At 40.4% G+C, this 15,506-nt stretch overlaps 2 protein-coding genes across 10 annotated transcripts in view; one reads left to right on the top strand and one right to left on the bottom strand.

The window, feature by feature from the left end:
* The window catches only part of ART3 (ADP-ribosyltransferase 3 (inactive)), a 139,001-nt gene that overhangs the window by 2,501 nt on the left and 120,994 nt on the right, over positions 1-15,506 (top strand). For 4 of the 9 annotated variants that reach the window (XM_070458294.1, XM_070458286.1, XM_070458285.1 and 1 more), the window contains exon 2: positions 2,748-2,882. The exons of 3 other annotated variants lie outside the window; for them this stretch is intronic. In XM_070458294.1, coding sequence (XP_070314395.1) covers positions 2,805-2,882 — 78 coding nt within the window. In that variant the 5' untranslated portion in view covers positions 2,748-2,804. Of the gene's footprint in view, positions 1-2,747; positions 2,883-6,448; positions 6,561-15,506 lie in introns of those variants that run through there. 2 more of the 9 variants (XM_070458293.1, XM_070458289.1) reach the window with 1 other exon arrangement.
* Positions 10,645-15,362, bottom strand: CXCL9 (C-X-C motif chemokine ligand 9). The gene is made up of 4 exons (XM_020894652.2): positions 15,213-15,362; positions 13,734-13,860; positions 12,355-12,439; positions 10,645-10,933 (listed from the first exon to the last, which is right to left on the bottom strand). The coding sequence occupies exons 1-4, from the start codon at positions 15,274-15,276 to the stop codon at positions 10,829-10,831; spliced, it is 381 nt and encodes a 126-aa protein (XP_020750311.2). The 5' UTR covers positions 15,277-15,362; the 3' UTR covers positions 10,645-10,828.

Here is a 15,506-nt window from a genome sequence, read left to right as displayed (position 1 = left end):
GGTATTTCTCCCAGGAGTCTTGATTCCAGCTTGTGCTTCATCCAGCCCAGCATTTTTCATGATGTACTCTGCATATAAGTTAAGTAATCAGGGTGACAATATACAGCCTTGATGTACTCCTTTCCTGATTTGGGACTAGAGGGGCTAGAGAGAATAGACTAGAGGGCTATTTTAAATTTTTTTCCAAAAGAAGAACACTCTTTTGACTTATATCTCTATTTGGGGTGCCTTATTTTGCGATAGTCCAGACAGCAGCTTGAGCACCATTCTTGAGCCATTAAATCTCTATTACAAGTACAATAATAGGAAGGAGGGAGGTGAGGGAGGGCAAAATGGCACACCTCCCAGCTGAATTAGTCCTACTTATGTCAGTTCCAAACAATATAATGCTTTTTAAAAAATCTGTGTCACACAGTTTGTGGGATCTCAGTTCCCTGACCAGATGTTGAACTGGGGCCACAGCAGTGAAAGCCAAGAACCCTAACCACTATGCCACCAGGGAACTCTTCCCCAAACAATGTGATATTTTTGCATCTATCTCCTGGGTCAGAATGTGGTGAGATGAATAGTACTACAAGCGAGTCTTTCCTGGGTACAATGAGGCTCTAACTAAAGGAAGCAGAGGTCATGTTTATTTTGATGACTGAAGAAAGGTTTCATGAGGATGGATGATATATTTGAGAGAAGTCTTGAAACATGCATAGGGTTTTGATTTGAAAGGATACAGGACTTACCAGGTGGTGCTAGTGGTAAAGAATCCGCTTGCCAATGCAAGGGGCACAGGTTCAATCCCTGGTCTGGGAAGGTTCCACATGCCGTGGAGAGAGGAAGCATGTGTGCCGCATCTATTGACTCTGTGCTCTCGAGCCCGGTAGCTGCAACAACTGAAGCCTGCACGTCCTAGAGTCTGTGATCCTCAACAAGAGAAGCCACCGCATTGAGAAGCCCATGCACTGCAGCAATGAGCAGTCCCTGCTCGCTGCAACTAGAGAAAACCTGAGCAAAGCAATGAAGACACGGTGCAGCCACAAATAAATAAATAAAAATTTTTTAAAAAGATATTAATGAAAAAAAAGCTAATTAATGTATAAGAAACAGGCCACAAAGTATACAATGTGATAAGTTTTGATATATGTTTGCACCCATGAAACCATCATTACAATCAGGATAATGAGGATATTCATTATCCAAGTTTTCTTTTGCTGCACCATCCCAGACAAGCACACATCTGCTTTCTGTCACCATAAGTTTGCACTTGCAGAAATTTTATACAAAAGGAATCCTACGGTATCTGTTCTTTTGTGTCAGACTTCTTTCACTTTTAAATATTTAAAAATGTGTCCGTGTTGTGTGTGTGAATAGTTCACTCCTTTTATTTTTAGGTAGCCTTCCATGGTATGGATATACTGCAATTTGTTTATCTATTCACCTGTTGTTGAATCTTTGGGTTGTGTCCAATTTGGCATTATCAATATTTGTGTTCAGCTCTTTATATGAATATGTATTTTCTTTTCTCTTGGTGAGTGCCTAAGAGTGGAATGCTAGACCATGACAGGTTTGTATTTAACTTAAATGCCAGTTAGTCTTTTGTTTCCACCATTCCACCCAAACTGTTTTTATCAATGATCACCTTAATGTTGCCAAGTCCAAAGGTCAGTTTTCATTCACTGTCTTACCTGCAACACTGGGTGTACAGTTGGTCTCTCCCTCCTTCTGGAAACATATTTGGTAATTAACTGTCCTTTACATGGTCTCTCCGCTTCTTCCCTTGCCCCACAATCGTGTATTGGTATTGGTCTCTCGGATTGGTATCATGTATCTTGTGTTGGTGACCAGAGGGATCCTTAAATAGGTTCAGTTACTTTTCTAGCTCCCCTTCTCGCTCAGATTTAAAGCTAAAGCAAGTCTTTCAGGAATATAGGAGATGGTGTATAACCTGACCCTACCTTACCTTTCTGGGCTCCCCTCCCATCACGCTCCACTTTGTCCACTCTGCCCTGGAAAATGGCCTTGTAGCTGCCTTCATGGTTTAAGGCCTCAGGGCTTCACGCTTTCTGTTTCCTCTCTCGTAAGCACCACACGTCTGGCTCCCTTATTTTCCTCAGTTCTCTGCTCAAGTGACATCTTTTTAGGGAGGCTTTCCCTGACCCCCCCATCCTGCCTCCCACCCACACTCCTTCCTCCTGCTGTCTCCTCTTTTACCCTTATAAGCCTCTGGCATAATATGTATTCACTAGCTTAATTGTTTGTTTTTGTGTCTTTCTGCATAGATGAGTTTAATAAGGACCCTGTCTTATTCACTGCTCCATCCTCCACACTCGGAGCAATGCGTGGACCATAGTAGGTAATCAGTTAATATTTGTTGAAGGAATGAGTAAATCGTTTCCAGTCTTCCAGTTCTTCGTTTGTGTGATTTATTAAAGTAAGAACTGAGCAAAAATTTCCTCAAAATCAGTGAGTGACTAACATGCAAATTCTACATATTGTTTCTCTCATTAGAAACCAGTGATGGTGAGTATGTTCAGAAAAGCCAGGTACCTGTCAGTCCTTTTCTAATTAAAATATTTTTAATTGTTAGATTGGCCACTGGAGGGAGCTCTTGCTTTTCTTTTTAACAAGAAGATTATACTATTTGACTAAATACATACACAATAGGAAACTGGTATTGGAAGAAATTTTAGTTTTCATATTTTCATTGGTTCTTTTAATTTTTTTATTGATTTTTCTTTTCCCTCCTCTCTTTCCAGATTTGTTGTTGTTGCTGTTGTTCAGTCGGGAGGTCGTGTTTGACTTTTTGTGACCCCATGGACTGCAGCATGCCAGGCTCTTCTGTTCCCACTCTCCCAGAGTTTGCTCAAATTCAGATTATTTCCAGCTTTATTGTGAGTTTTATCCACAATTCCATCTATCCTTTCCTCCTTGTTGGGTTGGCCTTTAGGCATATCTATCAATCCCAGGCTCAACAGGGACTAGTTCCACCATCTTTCTTGAATTTTTTTCTCTTAAACCACAGTAACCAAGTTCAGAAAGTCAAAGTATTTCTCAGAAACCAGCTAATGGTTTTTATGTTCTATGTGGTTACACCTAAAACCTCAAGGCAAGGTAACATTTCAGCTTTCTTGGAGTGAATGATTTTGCGTATAGAGAAGAGAGTAACCAGCTCCTTTGTAGATAGACCACTGCACATCGTATCATCATTTAATGCAGTCCACTGGTTAAGACTCTGCACTTCCACTGACGGGGACCCGAGTTCCATTCTTGGTCAGTGAGCTAAGATCTTACATGCCGTGTGATCAAAAATAAATGTATAAAAATGTAATATTAAAAATAGCAAATAAATAACAAATAAATTAATCTCATTATGGGTACCTGAAACAAAGATTTGCTTTTATTCTTTTGCCAGACTTCTTGGGTGTGCCAGCTAAACCTGATGTTGTTCACTGCCTAATTCTGTAAAAATCTACTGTTACTGCTGGATTAATTTAGTCTGTGTAAGACTATTTATCTAATTGAGTTTGGATGATTCTGATTTTCACTGTTATTGGACTCCATTAGGAAATTTTTCCTTTTGGGTCCCCAAATCTCCTATTACCACTATGTAATTTTTCCATTTTATGGGAGATAGGGTAGGCTGTGGATAGTATTTTTAAAGTGCTTACGCAAGGTATAAGATTTTGGAGTCCTTTTTCAGAAGACAAGTTACAGTAAGGAGAGAAATCATGTGATATATATAAATTCCCTATTTCTTTCTTTGCTTATAAATTACACTTGCTTGCTTTTTAAAACTTTCCATAAATTTTTAGGGAGAAAACTGTTCCTCTGTGACCCAAATGATATAACCTTTGTGGAGGGATGTCCTTGAGCATCCACAACATCAAGGATTCTATTTTTTTCAGAAAATAAATGAAAATGATGAAAATACTTCTCTCTGCTCCCCTGGAATGTTCTCCTGATTATATTCTCTTAGACTCAGTTACAAATGGAATAACATTCCCTCTTTTGTCTGTCCCCAACCTGAGGGACCCACAGGGGTAACCAGACAATTGGAAATTTCCACTTTCAGGCTGAAAGATGGAGTAATGTGAGAACTACCTGGACATTACTTGGCATCACACTTGATGGAGAATAAAGAAAGAATGAAACTTTTTTGAAGTCTTCCAATTTTCACCTCACGTTACCAAAATTATGAGAAGCCCAGAGAAATGCGCTTCTTATATTTCAGCAGTCGTAAACTAGTTCCGTGGTTTATCTTAAAATACAAATACATTTTTTAAAGCAGTCCAGGGGGCATCAATGTAAAAGGTGACCTGTTTGAGATATCCATTAAGCAAAAACTGTGGTGTACTGGGCAGAAAGCTAAAAAGGGATAGTGTTTGGTGTGTGTGAGTCATTCAGTCATCTCTGACTCTTTGGGAGCCCATTGACTGTATGGACTGTAGCCTTCCAGGCTCCTCTGTCCATGGAATTCTCCAGGCAAGAATACTAGAGTGGGCTGCCATTTCCTTCTCCAGGGGATCTTCTTGACCCAGAGATTGAACCCAGGTCTCCTGCCTTGTAGGCAGATTCTTTACTGTCTGAGCCACCAGGCAAGTCCCAGTGTTTGGGGAGCCCTTAGAGATCATAATCTCTTATGCTTCAGCGGTTAAGGAAGAAGCCATGAGACTTAGCTCCACAGTCCATGAGTGGCAGGACCAGAAATTTCTTCTAGTCTCTTGATTTTGAGGGTCTTGGTTGTCCTTCCATCTGAAAGTTTTCTCCTAGTGTTAAAAGTCTGTGTTGGGGGATATAGGAGATAATCATAAAGATAATAGCAGCTAATACTTATTGATTGAGATTTAAAAAGTATATGTAACTTACATCATTTGGGTTCTCTGGCAGGCACTGAGACAGAATCAGATGTGCAAGAGATATATTGTTGGTGACCTTTATAAGAATAAAAGTGGGAGGGAACAGAATTGGGGAGAGACTGTCTCAGACTGGGATGCAGATCTGCCAAAGTTTTAATCAATCCATTGGGGAGCTCCTGATGAAAGCTGCCCATCTGGCGGAAATGACAGGGTTCTAGTATTCCTTCTATACTCAGTCATCAGCTGGAGGCTGCCCGGTGAGAGCATGGCCTCAGCTCAAAATCTGGGGTAAGTCCACAGTTCTGCAGCTGGAGGTGGTCAGCTAACCACGCTTACTGGGGCTAAATAGCAAGTTCTTCATTGTTGTTGGTTCTTTTCCTTGGCTGTGCTGCTTAGCATGTGGGATCATAGTTTCCGATCAGGGATCAAACCTGCGCCCCCTGCATTGGAAGCATGGAGTCTTAACCCTTGGACCACCAGGAAAGTCCTGCAAGTTCTCTGTTGAAGGGTAACCCAAGCAGCACACCTCCATGGCTGCCATATAACCCAGGTGGCCCCAAAGATCTGTTTTCTGGAGTTACCTTCAATATCCAAATAAAGTGACCTAAGTCCTGGTTCCCTCAATTACAAAAAGTTTAAAATCTAATTTTAGAGTCCCAGGCAGGCTGGCATTTAAAACTGAGTGTTACACACCAGTGATTTAAAGCTGACTATCAGTCCTGGGTGTTCATTGGAAGGACTGATGTTGAAGCTGAAACTCCAATACTTTGGCCATCTGATGCAAAGAGCTGACTTAACTGAAAAGACCCTGATGCTGGGAAAGATTGAGGGCAGGAGGAGAAGGGGACAACAGAGGATGAGATGGTTGGATGGCATCACCAACTCAATGGACATGGGTTTGGGTGGACTCCGGGAGTTGGTGATGGAGAGGGAGGCCTGGCGTGCTGCGGTTCATGGGGTTGCAAAGAGTCGGACACGACTGAATGGAACTGATCCCACTATAGGAGATTTCTCACTGATGTTCTATACCTTTATTATTGCAACCTGCTGTCATTTTTTTTTTAAGATTTTCTTTTTTGATGTGGACCATTTTCTAAAAGTCTTTATTAAATTTGTTACAATATTGCTTCTGCTTTATGTTTTGCTTTTTTGGCTGCAAAGCATGTGGGATCTCCCTAACCAGGGATTGAGCCTGCACCCCCTGCATTGGAAGGCAAAGTCTTAACCACTGGACCGCCAGGGAAGTCCCCCTGGTATCCTTTTTACAGCAGGCTTTGACGCCCATCTCCTTTGGCCTCTCTTTTTGCTGTTCTAGGATTCCCAACCCCCTCCCTGCTTGTCAGAGGTAATTTCTGTTTCCTTATTATTTGGGGAAATTTAGCTGACTTTCACTTTAAATTCCATTCCATAAAAACCCCCAGCCAGTCTTGCCCTAATCAAAAGCCCCATACCAGAGACATCTGCTAGGAGATATGTTCTGATGGTTTTAATATGGTAGAAGTGATTGCTGGCATCTCTCTTTTTAAGTAACATGTTATTTCCTCTCTGTTAATGATTTACCTTGACATTTCTCCTTTCACATGAGCAGATTGTGATACTAGTTCCCTTTTCTGGAGGAAGTCTACTCAAATGGTGAAGGGAAGCTGATTGTAGGTGGCTGGGCCTACTTGGTCCCACACACTACACAGAAGGCCTCATTCCCTGGAGATAGAGGTACCAGCAAATTTTCCTTTTGGTTGTTGTTGTTTTTTTTTTTTTTGTAAAACAAATTCCTTATGAAAACAGTCTGCTTGAAGCAGTTAAGTGAAATAGCATATTTAAAGGCTAAAATTTTAAAAATTATATAGCAAATTTTATAGCATTACAAATTTTGTATAGTATTACCTGATACCTTTCCCTCTAATCCTTTACCAATTTGTCCCAGTTAGCAATCTCATTCACAGACCTTGACTTGATTACTCATTTGTGATTCACTTTCCTCCCTAAAGTACAGGGTCAAACTGCAGCCTGGAAACTTGGTGCAAAGTGCCTCAGGAGATCTTTTAGCCCGGTGACTGCCTAGGAGCTAATTAACTCTTTGTAAGGAAGCTTGCTTGTTTTCCTTTCTCACCTAATTTCATCCTCTCTATACCAGCAAAAAAAAAAAAAACAACAAAAAAAACCCCACCAAATTGACCATATTATCCCCTGAAGGAGGAAATGGCAACCAACTCCAGTATTCATGCCTGGGAAATCCCAAGGATAGAGGAGCCTGCTAGGTTATGGTACATAGGGTCACCAGTTAGATATGACTGAGCAAGCAAACAATAACACCATAGAGGACTGTGCCCACATAAGTGGCGACCAACTGTTGCAGAAAGTGATGACTGAATGAGGGCACGTGTCCATCCCTCCCAGGTGAGGAAGTCTCACTTTTTCCACAGGAAATCAGGATGTGACACAGCGTGACCTGACAAGTGCATTGAGTGAAGCTGACTGTATCAATTGCTGACTTCGGGTTTATAGTACCTCTTCAGTTCTTTCTTATTTTTCAGACGAAATATGTTATAAATACTCTCATTACATCTACCCCATAGGATGCACACACCCCACTTTAGAAAGCATTACAACAGAGAGCCTGGGGAGAGGATGTCATTTCACTAAGGGGAGTAAGGGAAATGACAGGGTATTAAGTAAGGTGGTGGTCTTCTGTGACTTATGCTTTGAAAGGAGCAAGAGAAAAGTTGAGAAAAAGAAGCAGAAAAGAGGAAGCTATCGAGGTGGCCTAGGAAGGAGACAATGATGGCCCGGACGATGGAATTAAAATACAGATAAAGAAAACTGGTTAGGTGGGCTTTTGGTTTCGTTTCTCCAACCTGTTTCTTCAGTCCTGGAAACATCTCTCTGTGTGCATGAGATGTGAAACACATTCTGTTGTGAAGAAAGGGAGCAGAGGTAAACGGTTGGGACTGGCAGTGGGGACTTTCTATGCATCAAGATCTAGGCTGGGCCTGTTTCTCAAACATTCCTGGAGGAGGATCCTGGTGCACAGGGAGGGCAAAAGTGCACTTGGACCAAGGTCATACAGCTAATAAATGGTGGGCTTCTGACCTTAACCCAGATATCTCAGAAGCCGCAATCTTCTCTCTTTTCACAGTAGCCTTTGAGGGCTTTGTCCTGTCACCATCAGCAGCTGCTAGCTGCCCAAACATCACACCTGTCTGGTCTATCAAGAGGACCTCAAATATACAAAGCTGATAGTCTCTGTCCACTGCCAACTTTCTAAAGACTCCACACTGCATAATACTTCTAGCCCAAATTTCCTGGACTCTAGAATAACCTATCCTATATTTGGGTCTTCTTGAGGCTTTATAAAATTTAAACATATATAGTTTTAGGGTATGGAAAAGAGTTGGGACACTTATGGTCTCTTGGATATATGTCTTATTCGAATGGTATTGACCTTGAGGATTAGGAAATAAATTGCATTCCATATAACTCTTGTAGGTCAATGTTGTTATAAGGTATAGTGTCAAATTTTCTGTGAAGTTATTGTCTCCAAAGAGCCCTTTAAAGAGCTTCCATGTATTTATCTCAATTACACCTTATTTGAGATGAAAGCAAATGAATAAGGACACATGAGAATTACTGTTAAACATGTAATAGTTGAGGCACATATTCATGACACTAAAAAAATCAAGACTTTTTTCTGATCAATGGTTCATTTATTGATAGCATTTTCTTTTTAAAAATTTTCAAAAATTAATAATAGAGTATAGCTGCTGATAGCATTGTCTTAACAAAGAAAATATTTCAAAGTACAGAGTATAGATGTCAATACCGCTTTGAATTAATATTTGCTTAGAGCATATATGTATACATATATATGGTATATATAAGTCACAGCTAACTTAGTCAAAACATGTAGTCTTTGGGTATTAGTGATACACTGACCAGTTTAGTAGTAAGATGCAAGGTAACTGGGTCAAACTCTCAGATTATGGAACATTTCGATTTTTCAGGGGAGTTACATGAAAGGAGCTAAGAGTCTCATGACTAGTTAAGACGCTGTTTGGGAATCACCACTGGGCAGCACTGCAGTGTAAGGACTGACAAAATTTGAGAAACTAGACAGGGGTTAAATTCTGGCCTGACATCCTCTCTTATGCAGTGCTTGAAACTCCCTCTTTAAGAGGGTTTCCAAGCCCTGCAGAGGTTCACTGGGCACTATCCATGCCTCCACTAACAGGGTTCACTGGTCCCTCTAGCACTTGGTGACTTAATACACTCTTCATGATAGCTGGTGTGGTGATTGATAATCACAATATTCACAAACTCGGAAACAAGTCAAACTGACAGTGAGATTCACATTTTCCTAAAATCAGTTTTCAAAAGGACCTTGGTGACTTTCTTGTCAGATCTTGGAAAACTGAGGCTTGTCAGGAACGGTACTGAAGGAATTTTTATATTCTGTGGGAAAAGGTTAGACACCGGTTGGTCTCCAAAGTGCCTTTGCCTTTCCATTGGTAAGATTCTATGATTCCAGGCATCCTGTATATTTAATTGAAAACAGTTTAGAATATCCACAAATGATTTAAACGTTTCCTTCTTATCCGTTGGAGAGGCCAAGTTGACATCCTGTCACAATAAAACAAGGATGCATCCCCAGAGCAAAACATGTTGATCATGTGCAATATCTCTTACTGTGTTGAGAAGCCGCAATGACCGAGATTAAAGCTGTTTAACACACACTCAAAAAAGAAAAAAGAAAAACAAGGATGTTGCATCACCCTCAGTCCTTGAAGTGATAACGGCCTGAAGATAATGAATAAAAAGTGTTACCAGGGTTAGACTACATGGAGTAGTCAATTAACTCCTCCTGCTTTGAGGAGACAGTCTATTGTTCTCTTACCTGTAACAGCTGCAAAATGATTCGAAGCCTAATTCCACAGTATATTAGGCTTGGTGGCAGATTCAGGGAAATAAACTGTGCCCCTTACCCTCAAGGAGCTGACAACCTTGTTGGAGAATTAACATGAACAAGCAAAAAACAGAAAGTAATGAAGTGCTCCCCTCTATGGTGTTGGACCCCAGTGAAATAGGAGTCTTAAAAAAATCCAAGTGGAAAGATTTTGTTGGCAGAGGCAGGATGAAAATGACCCTTGAAGACTGGATCAAGTGAGTGCGTGTGAGGGGAAGGAGATATTTCCATGGGGTGTTGGGGGAAGAGTGAGAAAACTGTAGACCCAGGTGAGGCAGGATGTGACCTGTGTGGTAGAGAGGGCGGACACTGAACCGTGGGAGGATGGTGGGGAGCTGGCTTGACTGAAGAAAACGGAACAGGAAGGAATGAAGCAGTCGGCGTGGGCAGGCAAGATGGAGTCCCACGGCCTCAACACCAGATGGAAGGTTCTGAAAGCCAAGTGCTAGGGGACTTCAGTGGTGACGCCCCTGGCCCCCCTCCCCCTCCCCAGAGGAATAACTGGCATGAATCTCTCAGATACACTGTATATGAGGCCCACAGGCTGATGCAAATACAGATGCTGACAGCTACAGCAGCTTGGCAAGGCCCAGCTCGACTCCAAACTGCTTTGCTTGTCAGCACACTGCCAGGCTGGCGGGCCTGCTGACCTGGGCCTCAGGATGTTCTCTGGAGGCCTGGGAAGCCTGCAGCTGCTCTCCCAGGCAGCTGTTGTGTGTGGGCTGTAGCTGTGAGGACATTTGTCCAGATGTGGGTGTTGCTAAAACTGTGGGCTTAAGCATGAGGAAATTCAGTTGGTCGGAGGTAGAAGAACAAAGACAAACTATAGCCTCTAACAACTGTTCACATTTGGATTTTGAAAAGCAATTTTCTAGATTTAATTACAAGTACAAAATAATGTTGTAAATTTTCTAGTCAGATCAACAAGCTTTTGTATTAAGATGCCATCCCTTTCAGGATTTATTTCAGTTAGTTTAAAAGAACCTGTTTAACACAAGATAGTGGTTGGTGAAGTGGGAGCTCATGTAGTCTTCTTTTGAGAAGAACGTTGAGATCTTTTAACTTTTGGAACTTTCTTGGTTTTTTTATATTTTTTCCCTTTCTTTTGCTTTTTCTTTTGGTTGACCTGTGAGGAGATAGCAAAAAAAAAGGTGGGGGTAGTGTTTCTCTATCTTACCATTTTTCCTTCCTTATATTATATTTGGGCTCTCTAGACTGTGGTCTTTATTTATCCTCATAACCAGTTTAAAGTTGCATCACTCTCGGAGAGGCTCCTTTTGATTCTATTTCAGTTACTTTGATGAAGAAGCAATAGCCTTCTAACTGGTTTTCTTTTGCCTATTTTCTTGGCTATCCCCACTCCAATCTTGCTCATGACCCACCTCTACCAACTGTGGGGCTTCCCAGGTGGCACAGTGGTAAAGAATCCACCTGCCAATGCAGGAGATGCAAGAAACCTGGGTTCAGTCTCTGGGTCGGGAAGATCCCCTGGGGTAGGAAATGGCAACCCACTCCAGTATTCTTGCCTGGAAAATTCCATGGACAGAGAAGCCTGGCGGGCTACAGTCCATGGGGTTGCAAAGAGTCAGACACGACTGAATGACTATCATTTCCTGAGAGGCTGGATTATCATCCGGTTTTTACAGACAAGGAGATGGAGGCTCGGAGCGGGTGACTTGGCCAAAGTTGCACAGCTGGTATGTGCCAGAACGGCTCCTCTGTCAGCGTCCAGAATCAAGCTCCCAACTACATATGCTGTGGTCCTCTTCCAACTTAACCCCTCGGCATTTCAAACAGGATTCCTCTGGCTTTGTCCTGGTCTACTTTTCTACCTCAGGCCCTTCATTTCCTCCACACAAACTCAAGCCATATTATTCAAGGTTCCCCAAGCACAGTGAGCTCTCTCATGATCCTAGTCTTTTTTTTTTTCATGCTCTCCTTACCCTCCCAGTGAAATACTTATCCTTCAAGATCCAGATCAAATCACCTGATATGAAAAGTCTTCCTTAACACCTTCTCCTTGTCCCCCTCCTCTGGCAAAGTTAATTACTCTTTCCTCTATTATCTTCAAGATTCTTGTACTTATCTTTATTTTATATTTTCCACATTGTACTGTAATTAATTGTTAGCTAATCTGCTACAGCAGGAAATGACTTTTATCTCATTACCTATTTTTTTGGGGGGCGGGGGGAGGCTATGTCATGAGATAGTTCCCTGACCAGGGATTGAACCTGGGCCCTGGCAGTGAAAGTGTTGAGTCCTAACCACTGGACCACCAGCGAATTCCCTATCCTCATGATCTACCATTCAATATGCATGTACTATATTGGATAAGAAAGACAAACTCCCTACCCACATGGGACACATATTCTAGTGGGACAGACAGACAAGTGATACCATAAGCAGGAATACAATTCCACATTCTAGGGGAAAAAATGGTAGCACAATAACATGAGTGAAAAATGTAACCTTAAAGGTGCTCCATAATTCTTTGACTTCCAAAGTTAGTTTCTAAAAGAAAGCAAATCTTGTCCCTTTTTCACCCACCTGTTTCTCCCACTTTTTAATCAGTTCTTTCACTTCTGGTAAATCTGGGTTTAGGCAGGCTTGATCCCCATTCTTCATTGTAGCACTACCAAAGAAACAGCAACAAGTTTTTGGCTTTTTCTTTTAGTTTTAATGATTCAAATGCTTTCTCTTATCCACAGAATTCAATTCCCCAATTAAAATATATTTGTAGCATCTGGGACTTCAGTCTTTTTCCTGTCTTTTCATTTTTTTAAGTGACTGAGGGGACTTAGACACATTTCTAGGATAGCACATAACTCTAAATTTTAAAAAAATCCAACAGGTATATGCAATGGGAGAACTTATATCTAAAGATAATATTGGTTCTCTTATGCTGGAAAAAGCTATTTATGTTTAAGTGAAAACATAAAATAGAAAAGTTGCCAATATACCTACTTTCCTCCCCAAACAATGAAAATGAGCATGAATTTTACTAAATTTTCTAGTAAAACAACTTAAAACATAATAAAATGTTTCCCTAAGACAAGATTAATGGACTGGTTGAATCTTTAAAATTACATCAGACTCTCTAGGAATAATTTAAGGACTTTTTTCTTTAATTTCTGTCTAATCTAAGAATAAAAGGAGGAGGAGGCAGAGGAGTCTAGTGAGGTACTGTCCATGGGGTCACAAAGACTCAGACACAACTGAGTGAATAACACACACGTCTTTAACCTAACAATTCTAATCTCTAGAAAGATATTAATATAGGAGAGAATTAAAGACATAATATTGATACAGTAACAGTTTTGTTTTTAATAGCAAAAAAATTGGAAATAACTTACATTTAGGTATTGGTCATATAGATTATGGTATGTCCATATAATAGAATAAAATTTGGTCATTAAAAATGACATTAGGAAAAATGATGTCATTACACAAGACTTACTGACAGGAAAAGTTCATGATATAGTGCTAATGAAAAAGCAGCTTACGAAAATGTATATGGTATGTGATTTTGTTTTTGTGTATATATATTGTGTATATAAATATATGTATATGTATGTATATGTTTTGTATCTATATATGTACACACAAAACAAAAATGTGTATAAATACCAAAAGAATGACACTACTTATGACTGGATGGTAGAATTTATGAGAATTTTTAATTTCTTCTTTTCGGTAATTTATATTAAACATTTTCTTCAATGAACACATAATACTTTGGTAATATATCATCCTTGGTTCCTTATCTCTACCAGAAATTGCTTATTTTTTTAGAATAAAAGAAAAGTATATCAGATTTACGGAGGGGCAATCATCTGCATTTTAACTGTCTGAATGGGCAAGTATTCCCAGGGTAGTACTCACATTAAATTTAATGCTGGACATGTGTTGAATGAGTTTTTACTTACATGATTTCAATTTTCTCACAAGAAGGGCTTGGAGCAAATTGTTGAAGGTCCTTTAAGGATTTTGGATGGATCATCCCTTGGCTGGTGTTGATACAGGAACAGCGTCCATTCTTTACTGCTGGGATTCCTAAGGGAAAAACAGAGGGTAGAAAACATCAATCGAAAGTTATGTCTTCATTTAGGTGATACACTAAAATGATACATTTGACTTAGTAATGACTATTACTATCATTTACTGAGTGTCTTTCAATCATTACCACAAGATTTTCAAGTTGGTGTTATATCCATGAGATTCTCCAGGCAAGAATACTGAAGTGGGTAGCCATTCCCTTCTCCAAGGGTTCTTCTTACTGGGAGAATCCCATGGACAGAGGAGCCTGGTGGGCTACAGTCCATCGGGTCTCAAAGAGTTGGACATGACTGAGGGACTAACACTTCCACTTCATGTCATATTTTACAACCTTAGGAAAAGAGATTTTTAAAAATGTTCAATAAATGCCTATCATAGGTCAGACACATGTATACCTAATTCATGTGTGCTATGCAGACCATAGCTTCTCAAACACCTCCCAAAGCCATTTTTTAATCAGACCTTAGTGAAATGGAGTTGGTGTTGGTTTCAGTAAAAAGATCTACTTATAGTAACTATTTACCACTAATCCCAATCTTCCCCACTGCCTTGGTTTTCAGTAGTGCTTTAAACTTTCAAAAACTCTTTAAAATACACTATTTTCATTCCTTAATTTTTTCATTTAGTAGAAATGCATAGAAATGCATTTAGTAGAAATGCATGGTAGAAAAAGCATAACTATACAATCTCCATTTTACAGCTGAGGAAACTGAAGTCTAGAAAAGCTCATTAGAAAGAAAGAAAGTGAAATCGCTCCACTGTGTCCGACTCTTTGAGACCCCATGGACTGTAGCCCACCAGGCTCCTCTGTCCATGGGATTCTCCAGGCAAGAATACTGGAGTGGGTTGCCATTTCCTTCTCTAGGGGATCTTCCCCGCCCAGGGATCGAACCCAGGTCTCCTACATTTCAGGCAGACGCTTTACTCTGAGCCACCAGGGAAGCAGAAAAGCTCATTAATTTGCCACAAATAACAAAGGTAGTTAGTAAAGGTTATTCCTGAGGAACAAGCTCTCTGATTATCAGATACTTAATTGGTTAATCACAGACATACTTATCAACAAACTCTGTCAGGCTGGCAAAAATTATTGAGGAGACAAAGTCTCCCGTCTCATTACCAAACAGTGCAACAAACATTTACTGAACACCTACTGCATGCCAGGAATTCACACACACAAACTGAGATTTGTATTTGACCTGGCAGGTCCATTCAAGATATGAACTTTGGATAACTGCCCACAAGTGACTTACATCACTTTCTGATGCATGCAAAGCAATGCAAATCAAAAGGCTTTTATAGCAATTTACATCTCTGACTTTACCAACTTAATATAATTTATAATCCCTTACCTTGAACTCCAGTCAGAGTCAGGAAGATGACACCCAAAAGGAGATGAGCACACCTTTTCTTCATATTGGTAGAGTGAAATAACTCCTGTATTTGTTCTAGTGAGTCACTCCTTTATTAGATTTTAAGCCTGAGAAAGTCTTTAGAGAACATGCTGTTTGAAATCATATTTATTTAGGAAATCCATTTCCCTCCTAAAATCTGATTGGCTGGTGGTCTCAGCTGATCCAGCTAAACTGGCTACAAACTTAACTGTGTTAGGGGAAACCCTACTCTCCTATCCAAGGGAATTTCTG

Source organism: Odocoileus virginianus, chromosome 29, assembly GCF_023699985.2.
Source record: "Odocoileus virginianus isolate 20LAN1187 ecotype Illinois chromosome 29, Ovbor_1.2, whole genome shotgun sequence".
Taxonomy (NCBI): Eukaryota; Metazoa; Chordata; class Mammalia; order Artiodactyla; family Cervidae; genus Odocoileus; species Odocoileus virginianus.
The sequence above is the reverse complement of the archived record's forward strand: the minus strand, read 5'-3'. Positions and strand labels throughout refer to the sequence as shown.